Source organism: Rhopalosiphum maidis, chromosome 4 (genome assembly GCF_003676215.2).
Source record: "Rhopalosiphum maidis isolate BTI-1 chromosome 4, ASM367621v3, whole genome shotgun sequence".
NCBI lineage: Eukaryota > Metazoa > Arthropoda > Insecta > Hemiptera > Aphididae > Rhopalosiphum > Rhopalosiphum maidis.
The window spans coordinates 50,176,979-50,194,737 of record NC_040880.1 but is presented as its reverse complement, the minus strand read 5'-3'; the positions used below and the strand labels follow the sequence as shown (position 1 = coordinate 50,194,737).

General features: G+C 26.9%; 1 protein-coding gene across 1 annotated transcript in view; it reads right to left on the bottom strand.

Annotated features, from left to right (window-relative positions):
• Positions 1-5,876: 5,876 nt before the first annotated feature.
• Positions 5,877-17,759, bottom strand: part of LOC113556769 (protein O-mannosyl-transferase TMTC2-like) — a 76,930-nt gene continuing 65,047 nt past the window's right edge. The window contains exons 9-11 of the mRNA XM_026961909.1: positions 14,118-14,258; positions 10,085-10,348; positions 5,877-6,167 (exon numbers count right to left, since the gene is read on the bottom strand). Coding sequence (XP_026817710.1) covers positions 5,997-6,167; positions 10,085-10,348; positions 14,118-14,258 — 576 coding nt within the window. The 3' untranslated portion in view covers positions 5,877-5,996. The remainder of the gene's footprint in view (positions 6,168-10,084; positions 10,349-14,117; positions 14,259-17,759) is intronic.

Here is a 17,759-nt window from a genome sequence, read left to right as displayed (position 1 = left end):
AAAAGGGAATTCTAGAGTTTAATATATCAAACTTTTAAAAGTACATATTCTAGTATGAGATACTTATATTAAGTTATACTCAGGGGTCAGGGGTTAAAGTGGGGATTCAGTTACCCTACCTCTAAATGTGGTTAAAAAGCGTTCTTTTTAACAAATTATTCGTAAGGTACGCCGGAACGCTCCAATTATAACCAGGTTACAACATTAATGCTGTATTGCTGTGTAATTTTAATTATACAAATTTATTAAATTTAATAGTTCAGTAAAATGTGTTACATTTCAAAAAAATTGATTTTGAACCAAAGTGACTGAATCATCCTAACTGTCCTAACGCGACAGCTCGTTTTTCGGAACAGTGTCCGCACTACAGTTGTTGTTATCTATCTCAGTGTATATACATGTTAGCCGCGGATTGAAGAGGTGATAACCGGGGGGGGGGGGGGGGTGGCGTAGACTGTGACATATCTGTTTTCGGTAGCCAATAAAACGCATTTTCTTGCCGATAGCTTGCGATGAGCGGAGTACCAAATGAATTTATTAATTACACAATTTTGTGGTTTTTTTATGCGTTCGTCATCACTATTGGGGCAGTAAAAACTGAATTTTAACTTTGATGGTAGTTTCTGGTAGAAAATTAGATCTAGTTGGTAGGTACTTTGGGGGTCAAAAGTAAAATATTCATAGTACTATGATACCTACTAGTTATAATAGGGTCGGTTAGTTTTAGCATTAATTGACGAATTATTAGTTAAAGTAATATTATGTTGCTCCGCTCTAACAGTTTTAATAAATGCATTGCAAGTTAACAAAACTTGCAATAATAAATTGCATCTCCATTTTATTTACAAGACTCGTAATTTGTGTTTCTGTTGTATACAGTATACCTAACTACTTATAAGTTATAATTATAAAGTAAATCTATCAAATAAATTGCTTATTTGGTAAGTACCTGCCTAATTAGTTTTATTTAGGACATAATAATTCATTTAGAACGAGTACCTATAGCCTATAGGTGGATCAATAAATAATAAGTCATTATTAATAATAAATGAGTGTATAAACATGGTGATAACATTTAAAGCATTTTTATTTTACCCTTAAAAGTTCAGCCGATTATCCATGTGTTGATTGCACTTGCAGGTATGTAAATAAAACTGGTGAATTTGAAATTAAACATTTACCTAAATGATATTTTGACGGAGCTTAAAATCGCCAAATTGATCGAATAGATATTAAATAGCCGAGGACAGCCTTACCTGATCTATTGTTTATCTATAATTAAATAATGCATAATCTTAATAATCTTACAACTACAATTTATTTATCTATAATTTATATTTTTATTTATTATTATTCTGAGTTAATGAAACCTTATAAATTATAGGTAATTATAAAAACGTTCCTATTAGTAAATTAGTCAAGTATTGTATAAAAATAAACAAAACCCAAAAAATACCTAACACAAATTGTGTCCCTGTTTGAATTTGTATCTAAGGTACTTATATATATATTTTTTTAAGCTATATAGTTAATGATTAATTGTTATATAATGAATTTTTTTTTTTTATTGCAAAATAGGTACTTGAATTATTTTTTGGACAATAATTAATCTGTAGATATTGGAGTTAATTTTATAATATTTTAAAACCAAATATCATGCAATAATACCTATAGGTCTAAAATAATTTATAAAAGTAATACTTAATAAACTAAATTATGCACTATGAATGAGAATAAATACTAAATAGATAGTTACTTAGTTAATTTTAAAATGAGTATATATTTACAATTATTTTGTTTTACATTTTTCTGAAATTATTCTAATTAATGTACATTTCATATACTTTCGAATAATAAATTATCAATTAAGTTTCATTAATTCATTTCTAAGTTACATTTATAAATTGTAAATGAACAGTAGGTTAGGTTACTATTACATGTGAAAAAAATAACTAAACCGCGTCCCAAACGCAATTCATTCTAAATGGCACATTCACTCAACTTGGGGATTTACTCGAGTTATATTTACCTTTCTTATTGGTCACTTACTTTACTTTAAGTTTTTTTCTTAAACATAATACGAATATGTCACTTAAAAACACTATCATCTCTGTAAAATCGCTTTTACTCTCTTTTTTCGAACTACATTAAGCTGCGTTAAAGTAGTTTTACAGTAAAACAATAGGTATAAACGTATAGTTTAGCATTATAATACATAAAAAATAGTTTTAAAACGAAATAATTATTCATAAATATTGTAGTTATTATCTTTAATATAGGTAAGCAGGTAACATAAGCTTAAATAATACATTATAAATGCTTGAAATTTTGATGAATCAATTATTTTACTCATCCACGTTGAGGATTAACAAAAAATAATGATGTTGCGAATAACATCAATTATTATTGTCATCTATAATACCTAGGTATTACATGAAAACAAACCTTTTATAACTAAAATAAATAAAGAAGGAACTTATATATTAAATATCGATGTCAGAAACACATAAAATATTTTAACTTTATAGGTACTTAACAATAGTATTTGATTTTATTAGTAATTTATTTCCTTAAATATTTTACAACATGCATCTATTGACTATTACAGTAAATTTTTTTTATTCGTTTGGTGTTATGGATTAGGTAAAATTCTACAGTTCTGATTCTTGAGTGTAATATGCCAACATACCTAAAATTTCAAAAATATCAAATCAAATATTTTGAAAAATATTAGTTATAACTTATAATAATACGTAGAAAAATTAAAAATCTTCAAAACTTACTTATATAATATTGCAAATCTTATATATGAAGAAACTACAAATATTTTTCATTTTTCAATGAATAAATTTAATCAAAAATTAAAACTTTTATACGAGTTTGTTAAACAATTTTACATTTAGAAATTAAATGCATATTAAAATAGAGGTTAGTGGTATTATTATAAGTTATAAATATAAAAATTATTTTTTATACGCTTGGATGAGGTTTAGGGCCTTGGAAACGAGTGAACCAATTGGCTCCAAATATAGGCACCTAATCATACCTATTCTTTGGAACTCGGGGTGTATTATAATAGCTTTGTTAAGTCCTGTAGAGGTTCCTGTAAAGTAGTTCACATACATGAATTTCATTTTTAAATTAAAATTTAACACATTTCATGATATATATTATATATGATATTTTACAGTTATTTACTCAATGATAAAGACGTATTCTCAACACCTTCTATACAGTAAAGCAGTTAACTAAAATGTATACTATATTATACTTTTCTCCTTTTCCGGCAAACTAAAAATACTTGAAAGACTATGTATACTTGACATTTTATAAATAGGTTTTATCGTTTTAAGAACATAAATAGTAAGAAGTAGCTAGGTAACTTATATTGAACTATATTTTCCTATTATAAATTCATATTCTTTTATTTACACAAGCAGGTACATCATCGATCCACCCAAAATTTTACTATACACATATTATGCAGTCATGGAGATAATAATATTACATACACCAATCACGTTAATAACTACTATAATGTATTTTGAGATTGTGGCCTATGTGTATTCACAGCTGGAAGTTGTAGATAATATATTTTCTTATCGATAGAATTTCAATCGTTGTCATTGTTTTCAACATTTCGACAATTCCTCAAGCATAAAATAAGTGGCTTATATCTATTTTTTTAATTTTCAGCATAAACTATTTACGAGGAATCGTGTATTAAATTTCTAAACCTTAGGTGTTAAAATTAAAATTTATATGCATCTTTAACTACAAACTAATTTAAGTACTCAATATAAAAACTTATAAGAAACCTTGAATAAATTTTCAACTTTTTTACTTACAAATAAACACTGTATCATAGCAATACATTGAATTATGATAATAATAACGTAATGACGCATCATTTTAGAATCTCCATACAAGATAAGTTGTTTTAATAATATACAATCCTTTCAGTTATGATTTAAATTCGACTAAAGACCATGCCATAAGACTACTTCAGCGTCAACCAAAATAATGTATATTTTATTTTTTGTTTTATCATTATCCATATAGTGGAATTCGAAAGTGTTGCGTATATAAGATGCATGGTATTATCATAATAATTATCAAAGTATAAGAAATTGCGCTTGAAAAAACATTATATTTTAATATTTTATACTTATAGCCAAGCATATATAGGTATAATTTATATATTATTATTACAGTTCGTAACGAATCGCCGAAAAACAAAACGTTGTCATTGTCGTTATAATAGGTACCCATGTTGCTTATTATTGTTGTATACCATTATACCTATGTTATACAATCTACGGGGCGAAACGGAGGCGTTATATTTAGGTAACTATATTATAATATATGTAATATTATTTGCAGAAATATCGTGCTACCACTTCATATTCTGGAGAGTGGAGGGTAAATCTCTCGAGACTTTTTTTTCACTCTGGTTACGTTTTTGTACTGCAGTCATTATTGTCTGCACATACAGTGCTTGTTTAAACTCCCAGCCGTCCCAGGATGAAATTGGGAATTGCAAAAATAATAAAAATATGAATATTTTTCACCACATCCCGGTGAGAACTGCGTAAATATAAATATATTACACATTCGTATTACATTTATCAAAAAACAAAATATCATGTAATTTAATATAACACGCATAAGTAGGTACATATTATACTATAATAATTAGAATTTTTTAAATTGTGGTACGCGCTCAACAGTCGGTATTTAGAACTGCAGATGACCAAAGCGACGTGGTTGCACGAGAAATAAATTAAATTTTCTTATTATTATTATTATTACTAATGTTTATACTTACATATTATGAAGGCGCGCCGAGTGTTATTATTGTCACCAAACAATTAAACGACGAATATGTAATATATTTGATCATCAATGTTTATCCAGATGCCACAGATATAGGTTCATTAAATATTATTATAATATCTTTCTGAATTTTTTTTAACAGTTTTGGTTTAATTCACTATAGTGTTAGGCAGTGACTGCAATTGATTCGTGAGATACATATGTAGTAAGCGAAAAAAAAATTAAAGAAATAGTGATATATTATATTAATATACTCGTATATTAATACCTTTGAGACCTATTTTTATTGTGTCGACGGACAGTCTGATGGTTTTAATGTTAAATACATACTTAAATCATTTAAGTTAAATGTAAATACTAAATAATATACCCGGCGACGGGAATATATTTAATATAATAATAATAATAATAATACGCATAATATAGCCGGAAAGTCACGTTCGTGTTACAAGTTTAAAAATTACGCAGAAGAGGGCAATAAATATGATATACTTAGGATAGGCCTAAATAATTCTATATACCTAGCTATTAAAGCTACTTAATGTGATATGTGAAAGTATGAAAAATATTAGGTTTTTGTCATAGGTATTGGGTGATATTAAGGACTTAAGATAATCTCGGTGTATCCCGACTTACTTCTGGGTTATAATATTGATTTCGAGTATATTGATATAACATTATAAGTAGGTATATAGATTTGTATATGTGGGAAGCTGCATAATATTAAGAATTAAAATTAAAAAGGTGAACAAACATACGTATTATACTATCGAGAATTAACGTAATATGAAAAGCCTTGCACTCATTTTTCGGGCTGGTAAACTTACGTTGTAATCTCGGAGGATAGGAAATGAGCAATTTGGATCACAATAATACAGTGTATAAAGCAACGCAACGTCAATACACAAAATTCATATATATGTATATATATAATATTGTAATAATATCAACAAGTATTGTTTTGGAAAAAAATACGTAAAGAAAGACTTAACATCATAAAATATTGTTACAAAACATAAGAATACAAAAAAGCATAAGTTAAGTATTCAATGGAAAAGAACGAAATTAATATAATATAATTTTATATTTTGTAGGAAAATCGTGACGATACAATGATCGCGTGGATGAACCTACATAATTTGACAGATCGCGGACATCGTTCATTTTACCGTGTGCCGATGGCGATGGACGTTCCTGAGTTTCTGAAGATTTGCCAACGTGGTTGCGTCGTCCGGCTGCAGTCGTAACGCGTTCTTGTACGAACGTTCCGCCTCGTCTAATTTGTTGTTGATGTGAAGTATAGCTCCCAGGTTGCTGTGGCTCGCCGCGTCCTGTGGAAAACATATACGATATAATATTTGTGTCGTTTGTGTCGCCGATGGTTATCACCAACGGTATAATATTAAAACTAAAGCTTTAAATTTATTTTAATGCACTAAAAATTTATAAAATATAGATACTCAGAATAAGAAAATAATATATAACAAAAATACAAGAATATAAACATTGCACTTCAAAATATGATTATTGTTTATTAAATATAATAATTAATAATATACGTAAACATTGTCAAGTACTCATACCCCATGAATACTATTTTAAAACTACAATAAGATAATTAAAATAGTTATTTTTCGTCTAAATATTCGGTTTTCGTATTCCAATTTTGAATTTAAAATATCTAAAAAAAATTATATATTTATATATATTTTTAGTTTCAGTTTATACTACTAATGAAAAATTTTCTATTTATGTTCAATCCTAAGTTAAAAATTTGAACATTCATAAATTTTTAACTACGAAATAATTTGCAATTTGTATGTAAAATTGACGAATTTTAACATAATGTTTCAAAAAAATTATGCTTATGTTTAATATTTTTTAACGGCAGTCATACAATTTTTTGTTACTGTTATTCATTTTTGAATTGCAATAAATTAAGCAAATCGATTTTGTAAAAACTAGTTTAGAGTAAAAGTGTTCGTTTTCCCAATTATTAAACAAATTATTTCTAATTTTGATTCCCAAAAGTACTAATTAGATTAACATTCCTGCCAGAAACAATATTGAAATTGAAAATCAAAGCATTTTTTTTTCTACAAGCACATAAAAAAAAATATACACTGTAAAATCAATACATTCATCATTCTGCTCAGAATTAGCGCGATTGGTCAGATATTCAATTACTATTTCAGGTCAAGTTGGCAGGTACCAAACATTTAATATAAAAACACAATTATAAATATGAAAAACACATTTATTTTTTTTAAAAGGCAGTAAATTGAACATGCATATTTCTCTAAGTTTTCTGGTAATGTAATTAAGCCTATAGGTATAAATATAATATATTATACTCTGAAATCGATAATGTCCAAAGAAATTTAGTCGCTTTATCACATAAAATTTACTTTACCGTAAGCCATGGCATACAAAAAAAATTTCGATTGTATGAATCTATTATTATTTATTATATAGTACTCTAAGGCACCCGTTGAATGATCAGTAACAAAATAATACAAATGTTTTATAACTTATGTATATTGTATATATTTACTCATCGTAAAAAAATAGAAACCTAATCATTATAATATCTTTTTAAATAATTTAATATTCATATAATATTAAACGAATCAAATCATCTGTCTTTTCACTCAGAAAAGGTTTTTAATGTTGTATAGTATCAACTATTATTAAATTATTTTTTATTCGCGTAACGATTAGGCATATCGCCGTTTATTCTTCCGTAAGCTAATCAAATATTATATTATCATATACATTTTAATCTTGTTAAATCGCGCGTTTTCCGAACCACCACGCCGCGGTGAGCTATTTATACGCGTGGTTTATGCTGTTTCCATGAGTTAAGTGGATTCATATCCACTACTTTAACGAACATCGAGTTATTTATTATTTATGATATTATAGGTAGTTATTATATTTATGTATTTTATATTCATGCGTAGGAGAGACCAGGCGCAGAGGATGGAGAGCAATTTAATATTTAATATTATATATTGTATAATATGATAGGACTGATGTATTATGATTTATGATACATAATTCTTTAGATTGTAAATAAATAAACTTTCAACTTTATAATATTATATTTTTCATCAAATTCTTTTAATCCGACATCTCAGCTTTTCGCTATTACGTCTGTTTCATCTAATTATTTTGGTCAATTATATTGTTTAATAATATACTCTTATTAGATTATTATAGATGAATATAATCATTAGGTAAATATAAAAGAAGATATACATTATGGAAATTCAACAGTAGAATACATACGGATCAACTGTGGCATTAATTTATAAGGCTACATTGCTATTTAAATTTGTCAAACTTTTACGTACGTGTCAACAGTCCCATACACCCATCATATTGGGATAAAAATTGTTTTTTTGGTAAAGACTAAGCATATAATTATACATAGCACTAGCTAAATAGCCCAGCTTCATTCGTGTGTTAAATAATCGATTTGTATAGGTATACATTGGTTTTTTAACTTTTTTTTATTATAATTAAACTATTTAAAGCCTAGGCATGTAATATAATTTAGTATATAATATATATATATATATATATATATATAATTTAACTATTTTAACTTAATTTATGATATTTATAATTGAAATGACAAACAAAATTAATAATTAATTTTAAATATATATTAATAATAAAAGTTATTTACTCGTAGGCTCATTTAGTACAACTTTGTGAAAAAAAATCGTAACCTTTAAATACAAACAACCCTCTCCCTTCCTCAGACAAAAAAAAAAAAAAAAATCAGGGCGGCGTGGTGACACTTAGAAGAGTATTTGAACAAATCTCATCCGAAATGAAACACTTGAGACTGCAAAATTTCTTAAAACTAATATTCAGTGTAATAAATAAATTATATTACTCAGAAGTATGATTTATTTAGGTTAAATTTTATACCAGGTAAAAATTTCCTAGGATATTTATTACATCGCCCCCTACAGAATTATTATATATTAATTGGGAGTACAAATATTTTATGGTAATATACCTGTATAATATTATATATGTCGATAAGAATGAAAGTCGACTTGAATTATTATTTTTATGATATGATTTCGACGAGGATATGATTTTTTTTTTACCTATCTAATCGTTTTTAGATATATAATATTTTAAATTAATAATAATAAAATAATCCCTTAAATAATTCAAATCTCGTTACGTGTGCGTAAGTTGCGTTGTATTCAAAGTGTATTATAGAATACTAGCTGCTTGCGCCGACCCTACAATATATATCACCCGTTAGCGATGCCGGATTCGAATTTTCCCATTAAAATTCGGCGGAGCTTGAAAAATGTCAATATCACGCAGTTCGAGTCCGAATGGGGAGACAATATATATATATATGATTGTGGGATAAAGTTTTCATTCATTTTTTTCTGGTATGTATTGACAATCCGTCGTGGCAAATAATTCAACTTTCTTTATCAGTAATTATACAATTTTTTTGTTTGTTTACCGTAAGAACGTATAATATAAAAATTTATAATATTATATTTTAGATGAATAAAAGTTTTTACTAACGAAAATTAAAGTTTAATTATATTATGATATAAAAATGGTATGACTTTTTACGAACTACCTATATACGGAATCAAATATCCTAAAACGTTAGCTCATAGTGCTCATACCAATACAAAACGCACGTTATTGCTGTTGTTTTAAGAATTATTGAACCCTCTGGGGCTTTGAATCGGGTTTTAGGCGAAAAATACCTATTATAAAAATGAAAAATGATATTTTTTATGTCTGACCGTCGAGGTATTTTTTGATCTAAAACAAGAGCACTATATTGGTTGATATAGAAAATAACCCTTATTATAGTAGTATAATATGTTTCAGAATTCAACGGTCAAACATCAAAAATGTACTGATTCTGTTGTTTTATAATAAAGGTACCTTCTATTTATTACAAGAGACAAAATTGAAAAAAAAATTATCAGGATTAAAACCGAAATATTTTTGTAATATTTACGAATGGTGTACAAATAACACTAAACACATGTTTTACAACTTCAGGGTATATATGAGTACTACCGTATATTATGTGTGGATATTGCGTTTTTTTTTAATTATTTATGTAAATAATTATTTATTATGTAATATATTATATCACCATAGTACAATATAATAGTATAATTCATTTAAAAAAGTGTTGAAAAATGATAAAAACTTTAAACGTATCTGCTGAATATGAACTTACCTGAGGGTAAAGTCGTACAGCCCACCTGTAGTATTTCTCCGAGTCAAACGTTCGGCCGGCTTTGCGTAGCGTCGTGGCTGTCTTGACCACGATCTCGTGGTCATCGGATGCCAGCGCCGCGGCCGCCTCGTACTGCTCCACCGCATCGTCTAACCTGCCCATGGAAGACAGGAAATCAGCGTACCTAGTCCGTACCACTGGGTTGTCCGGCGCTGTCCTGTGTGCTTTGCCATACCATTCTTCCGCCTCGGACACTCTAGACCTCTGTCATACGGAAAAAACGTCAGAAAACTATTACATTATATTATATACAAATGTAAAAACTAGGTTGGGATTTAAATTTTAACGCTGTTTATTATTTTTTAGAATAATGATATTTTTCGTAGTAATTATTATCGATTTTAATTTTAAAGGTTTTCAATAGGTATTTATATAAAAGCTAATGATAAAAAATAAATTATAGTAATTATATTTTTGTGAATTAATTTATAATAAGTTATATTTTATATTAATATAACTCATTCGTGTTAGAATACATGAATTATTCTGATCGTTCTAAAATATATATTTTTTTAAATTTTAGCTGTGAAACTAGGATGCACAATAATTTCGATAACGCCATACACGGAAATGATTTGTATATATATTTGCGAAATTTTCAGCTATATCTACTTATAAATTCTGGAACAGGTTTAGATATACCTATCCTAGACTGTCAAACTATATATAATACCCATCAATTATTAAGGTGGACAAAAAAATATGGCTACGTCTAGTACTTGAAACATTTAAAAGTATTCAGTATTTTTACTTATTAAGAATCTTAATAAAAAATATTTTTTTTAAATTGCATAAAGATAGTACTATAAATTGAAAAATATAATGTACATAAATTATAAAATTACAAGTTATAATATAGTAATTTATAAGGTTCCTTGTATTACACTTTTAAGTATTTGACCGAGAAACAAAAATTGTATCTACATCAATCAAAAAACAAAAAATAAATAAATTTAAAGTGTAAAATATTATCTTCAAAAAATAAAAATAGAAATAATAAAAACTATTTTTTAGATTTTCTATGATGATTTTTTTCTAAATTATATATATAAAAAAATCATCAGTTTGGTGAAATTGAGATGTATACCGATTGGCGATTACTATAATGTATTATTTTATATAATATAAAAAAATATTAATATAGTAATATATTATAAATTTATAACGCCATAAAATATTTCCATGCTGTCGCTGTCGTAGAAATAAAGTAACACTGAAATAATACTAATTATGTCTAATGACGACGAAGGAAAACAAACTATACGCAATATTTGATAAACGCAATCGTGACTACCCGACCTACCCTATACCATACTGCAGTGAGTCTGAATGTAGCTAAAGTATGAGGTTCGTCGCCCTTAACAACGCGACTATGTGTAAATGTTGTATACACAACGAAACGTGCTGCTTTTTTTGGTTATGAGTTTTTTTTTTTTTTTTTTTATTAAAAATAAATAAATATACAATTTAGACCGATTACTGATTTAAATAAACAAAAAACTGAATGACATGAAGAAAAGAGGCAGTGACATTAATTTATTCAAGACGTACTGTTTTAAGCTATGTTTTCCAAGTTAGTTTTTCATATTTTATGCGTAGGTACAAATGTAGTAAATTTTATAAATTTTAATTTATAATTAAAATTTAATTAAGCTCTTAATCCTTTAATTCTCTAATTTTTCCTTTCTATAACAGGATTTTTCATAACGATTACGCATTTCTTTTTATGTATTTTCTACTTGTTAAAACTGTTGTTATACTCTTAGTAAATAAGCTTCATTATTTAAAAAAAGATATAGATAGAGACTTCGTATAAATATTGGTATCAAATTAAAATGCACGATTTTATGGAATAGACTCGCAATAATCGTGTTATAATTTTAAATGTATATTTCAATATTTTTCGTTAATCTATAAATTAATTATTATTTTTGTCATATTACAAATAATAAATATCATAGAACGTGGTGGTATATAATAGTTCTCTTCGTTTAGTATAAAAATAAATATAAGTTCTTAAGTTCCTATGTAATGTCAGATTATTACGACAAAAGTATATCATATTCATGTATATATAATATGTATTAGCTATAAATATGATGACCATTTAAGCTGTGGTATAGGTATATTGTGTAATAATTATAAATATTTAAAAAAGAAATTTTTTCCAGTTTGAATAAGATCAAACAACATACAATATTATTTAAGCTAGAAAAAGTGTCTTTTTCTAACTTCAACTACAACTCAGCATAAGAACATAATATAATAATAATAATAATATTCCTTATTTCCGCAGTCTCCGTGTACCTTAGACACATAATATATATATTATTATTAATAATATATAAGTATACTATATAGTTTTGTATATATACGATGTATTATCATATTATATATACGTGCGTATAATGTAAAAGCAAAATCGATGACGGCGTTGAATTTAATTAAAACCATTACACACCGGTGGTATAATCGGCTTACACCGAGTATACACCGAGCGCGCGTAAATAAATTTCGTATTTACCGCTGCTGCAGGGACTAGCCAGGGACCAGAGAGCCAACATTATTATTATTATTATTATTATTATTATATAGTCGAGAAGTCGGGCGAAGTCTATAATCTATACGCGTATTGTGTTTGCACGCATTACAATATAATATTATAATGTACTATATACATTATACACATAATAAGTACACAATATAAATTAATATATTATATTAAAGAACTAAAGAACAATATCGGCTCGTCTGCAGGAGATTTTATATAGTATTCCCGTCACAGAGGCTCAACAATAGTGTAAACAACACAAATCGTTTGAAAAAGGATTAATAATGAATACCTATAACATATAAACGAGCAAATAATATGTATACCGTTCTAAGTTATATAATAATGTGTATGCCTGATACATACTTATCTATCGTACATATGATTTACTTATAGATGAGGTGGGCCATTTTTTTCAATATAGTTAAAAAAAAACATTAGATATTACTCAATATTAGACGGTTATTTTAAAGGTTAATAGTAAAACATTTTTTTTGAACACCATATCCAAAGTCATTAAAAAACAAAATTATTTATTTTTATAATTATCATATTTCGAGTTAGTTATTTTATTAAATGATAGCATACATTTTTAATTTTATATTTCAGCGGAGTGTAATGGTACAGCTAGATGTATACCCACTCCGGAAATATTTGATCCACTACTCTAGTTATGTAAAATTTAAAAATTTTCTGTATGACTAATCCAAATTATTAGAAAAATATTCTACTAAGAAATATGAAACAAATAATATTGTCATTTAAAAAAGTGAAAATTATTTTCTCGAAAATATTGATTTGTAATGAAAAATTAATTATGTCGACATAATTATAAAAAACATTAATAATTTTTGAGAAAATGAGTGTTCTTAAAAAATAATTACCTATTGTTTTTCGACAAGAAATGGTTACGCTGAGCATATTATATATTTTATGATACGCAAACACTATATGGGATAAAAAAATGTCAGTCGAGTGATAACCGATGATTGTAAGATGAGTCTAAACTTGTAACATCGAGTCTAAACTTGTTAAAATATTTCGCACATTCTGAGTGCGAAGTCGTTTCAATTTAACGCATAAGATATAGTATTTGAGACGTCTTGAAAGTTTATTTTTATACTATAATATACCTATACACATATGGAGGTGAAATACGACAAGAAACCAATTAAACGAATACACGTCGGTGAGATTTGATCAGCGAAAGGAGGGGGAGCAGAGTTAATAAATCGAATGATTCTCAAAGTACCTCTATACATATTGGCATACCGCCGTATTGGAATATAATATATATAATACCGAATAGAAAACTTTACCCTCACTATACACATCATATATTTCGAGTGTATTAAATCACATATTATGAGTGTGTGTGATGTGTATAAATGTGTGTGTGGAAAAAAAACCCAGAGCAATTACGTTTTTGGCCAAGAGATCGCCGTACGTCAGGAAGGCGGACACATCTGTTGGGTTGACCCGAAGCAGCTGTCTGTAGTAGAGCTCGGCTTCCGCGTCTCTGCCAAGCGCCGAGAGCGAGTTTGCCAAGGAGTACATCATTGCCTGAAAACAGAGATCATCGATTTACTTCTGTGTAATATATATATATATAAACTGCGGCGATGACAATAGATAGAGACGTAAAAGTATTAGTCAAAGGTTATTGCACCGTGTATTATATATTATAACTTTAGAAACCATTCAAGTATATGTAGTATGTACACTATAAATTATTATGTATACGCGGTGAATACGGTTTATCGTTGACGCAGTTTAATATATAACGTACATATGCATCGATGTTATTATGGAATGATAGATAAATTATTTGTACTAATTTGTATAGGTGTACTGTAGTCCGTGTACAGTGTATTAAATAAATAATGTAGTCAATAATTGAACAATGTTAAAATTGCATACTAAGATCTACATTATATACCTATTATAATAAAGTATATACAGTGAACAATTATAACATTCTACGAATGCAGTCTATTAATAATCGCACAAACAAGCTTTACCAAATACTTAAACAATATATTGATTTTTAAGTGAAATAATATTACACACTCAATAAATGTAATTTATATTATAATTTATAGATTTATAATTAGACACAGGTAATGGATTTTAAAATTTAAATTTAAATTTAAAACCTAACATGCTCAATAATAGGAATTATATACATACTTTCATGAAATTTAAAATTTCTTATTTGTATGTTTTAATTTTTGAAACCAATTTATATATTAAATGATTATTGATAGTTGTGTTTTAAAATATGTACAATTATAATAAGTTGTCAGTTACACAGTTATAATATAAAATGATTTTAAACCATGTTATTAAAACTAAAAATAAATTACTATACGTCATATAATATTATTTTATATAGCGGAATGCTACTGCGTTTTACATGTTTTTAATTGTTTTGTAAATTTCAGTAGGTATATAATTGTTTCCTTTTTATATTAATTTGAACGTTGTTTTTATTATTATAATTACCTATTATTTGTAAAAAGCTTATCACCCTGTTAATGTTCGATATCATCCGAATGGATTCATAATATTTTTCCGGGAAAAAAAACCTCGTACCTTATATTAATATTTAAATAAAATGAATACCTATCACATTAAGCCTTTTAAAAAATAATTAATTTAAAAATATATATGTATGTATATATATTTATATGTGAAATGAAGATTATGTATAATACATATTATATATACAAACACAATGTACATATAATATAGCGTTCAACCTTTTACAAAAATAAAATTAATTAAAAAAATATATAGATGTGAAATGTACTTAGTTTCAACTTTCAACTTAAATAATGTCACCAATGATAATATAGTAAACTACACAGACTGACTGTTATTGACGTATTTTCTCTCTTCTTGTAAGGTAGTAACTATTTATATTAATATATCCCAGTCACTCCGATAAGTAATTACTTTAATAATTGACGTTTCTATAATTTTGACATAATATTATATATCTGTCCTATATTTCAATTTGATACAGTCTAATGATGATGGTTTTTAATAATAATAATGAGTAATTACTAATTGATTATCCCATCAGGAAAAAGGTTAATATTGTGACATTTTAGGTATAAAAAGAGATAGGTAATAAGTAATAACTATAACCAATAGGCATAGTTCACGTAAGTGTTAAACATTATACGATATTATACAGTATAGAGTATACTTACATAATAATTCTATATTATTATTTATTATTATGTTATTCAATAATAAAATAATATAAAATAAAATATAACTATTTTAATTTTATAAATGCATTATCCTTAAATATTTAAATAGGTAATTTAAAGACAAATGAACAAATATTTAAAATATATGTTATAATAAAACTAATCACTTAAGACTTTAAATAAATATCAAGTATATAATATATGTGTTTTTTAATATTTAATGTTGAATACGGTATCATGATATATTATCATACTATTGTGTATTATAATAATTCTACTATTTAAATGATATTTGTGTAGCCTTTTATAGCTGAATGGATCATTATAGTATCTAACAACATAATTATTACATGGGTCAACACGCATATTAAAGCTGAAGTGTTGTAACCGAATACAATGTAAAGTAAACGTATTTAATTATGACTTGACTTCCACGAATTTAAGTGCAAGCATGTATATATTGCCTTAATAGGAAATACATACAACTATAATATATGTTATAGCGTATTCAACTTATAAAAAAATTTACATTTTCAAAGCACGCTCGTCAAGGTAATGGATTTTTCTATACTGCCACGGCGAAGAACAATACGTGTGTACAACGGCTATTCTTGTACACACGACATTATGAAAAAAGCACGTTTGGAAGGTTTCAGTTTTGAATTTTCAAAAGAATTTAAACACGTACCTATACGCGAGAAACATTGTTTTTTGCACCATTACCGGTCGGTCATTGTTTTGCACATACTCGCGTACAATATATAAGTCGGGAGCTACTCGAATACAAGTTTTGATCTAGCTAAAGTACCAGAGAGAAAAAAGAGTGGGCCTGCAGAACAGAAAATAAAAAATATAAAATACAAAAACACTTGCCGGATAGGTATTGTTTTTAGAGTGAACTTTTGAGACGACCGTTGTGTGAAAACTTGACGTAACACTCAACATCCACTTGGCCTTGTTTTACAAAAAAAAAAAAAAAACAGTAGGGCGGGGAAAAATATTTTGATTAATTGCTGTAACTTGCAGCTTTTGTTAGTCGTCTTTATTAAAGAAAAAAAAAATCCTCAGGTCATTGTTATATCCAAAAACCGTGCTGTGCGGGCGACTACGACGGAGACAAGTCTCGTATTCGTCTTCTTTTTTTCTTTCTAATTATTAATAACAACAACGTTTAAGAGGCAGAAATATTCCGTGAAAGACAAAAAGACGCGACGCCCCTTCCTGCAGCAGTGCCTGAACAAAACGCGAGGCCACTGTACATATAGTAGGTGCCATTAAAATACGCGTTTTGAAAGAATCGAAACTGCAAGTTGGTTTTCCGGTCCCAAAGAGGAAACAGACAATAGATTCACTTTTGTATTATATTTAATTAATTTGATTCCAAGCAGTTGTTTTCCGACATAATATTTTCATATAGTTTTTTTTTCTTTTGAAAACGTTTCAAACGAGAAAGAAGGGCGAGTAGTTTTTTTATTTCGTTTTACGGCGTATGAAAACGTTAAAGATAGGCAATATAATTACAACTGAAAAAGTGACAATATTCTTATTGCCTATAATATTCAATATTATATTATATTTTCTTATAATTATTCGATTTTTTTCATCTATCGTTATAATAAAACAATTCATTTTTATAATGATCATCGTGTAATATTTCTTTATATTTACATAACTTCACGTTTAATTTAATCCAATTATGTTCTTTTAATATTAACCAAGATAATAATAAATAATTATGAACTTTTGATTCTATTGTAACAGGACATAGTAAACATGTAGGTACACATTTGATTATTATTATTTGATAATTACACTTTATAAAGCATTTAAAGTGTTCTAAAGC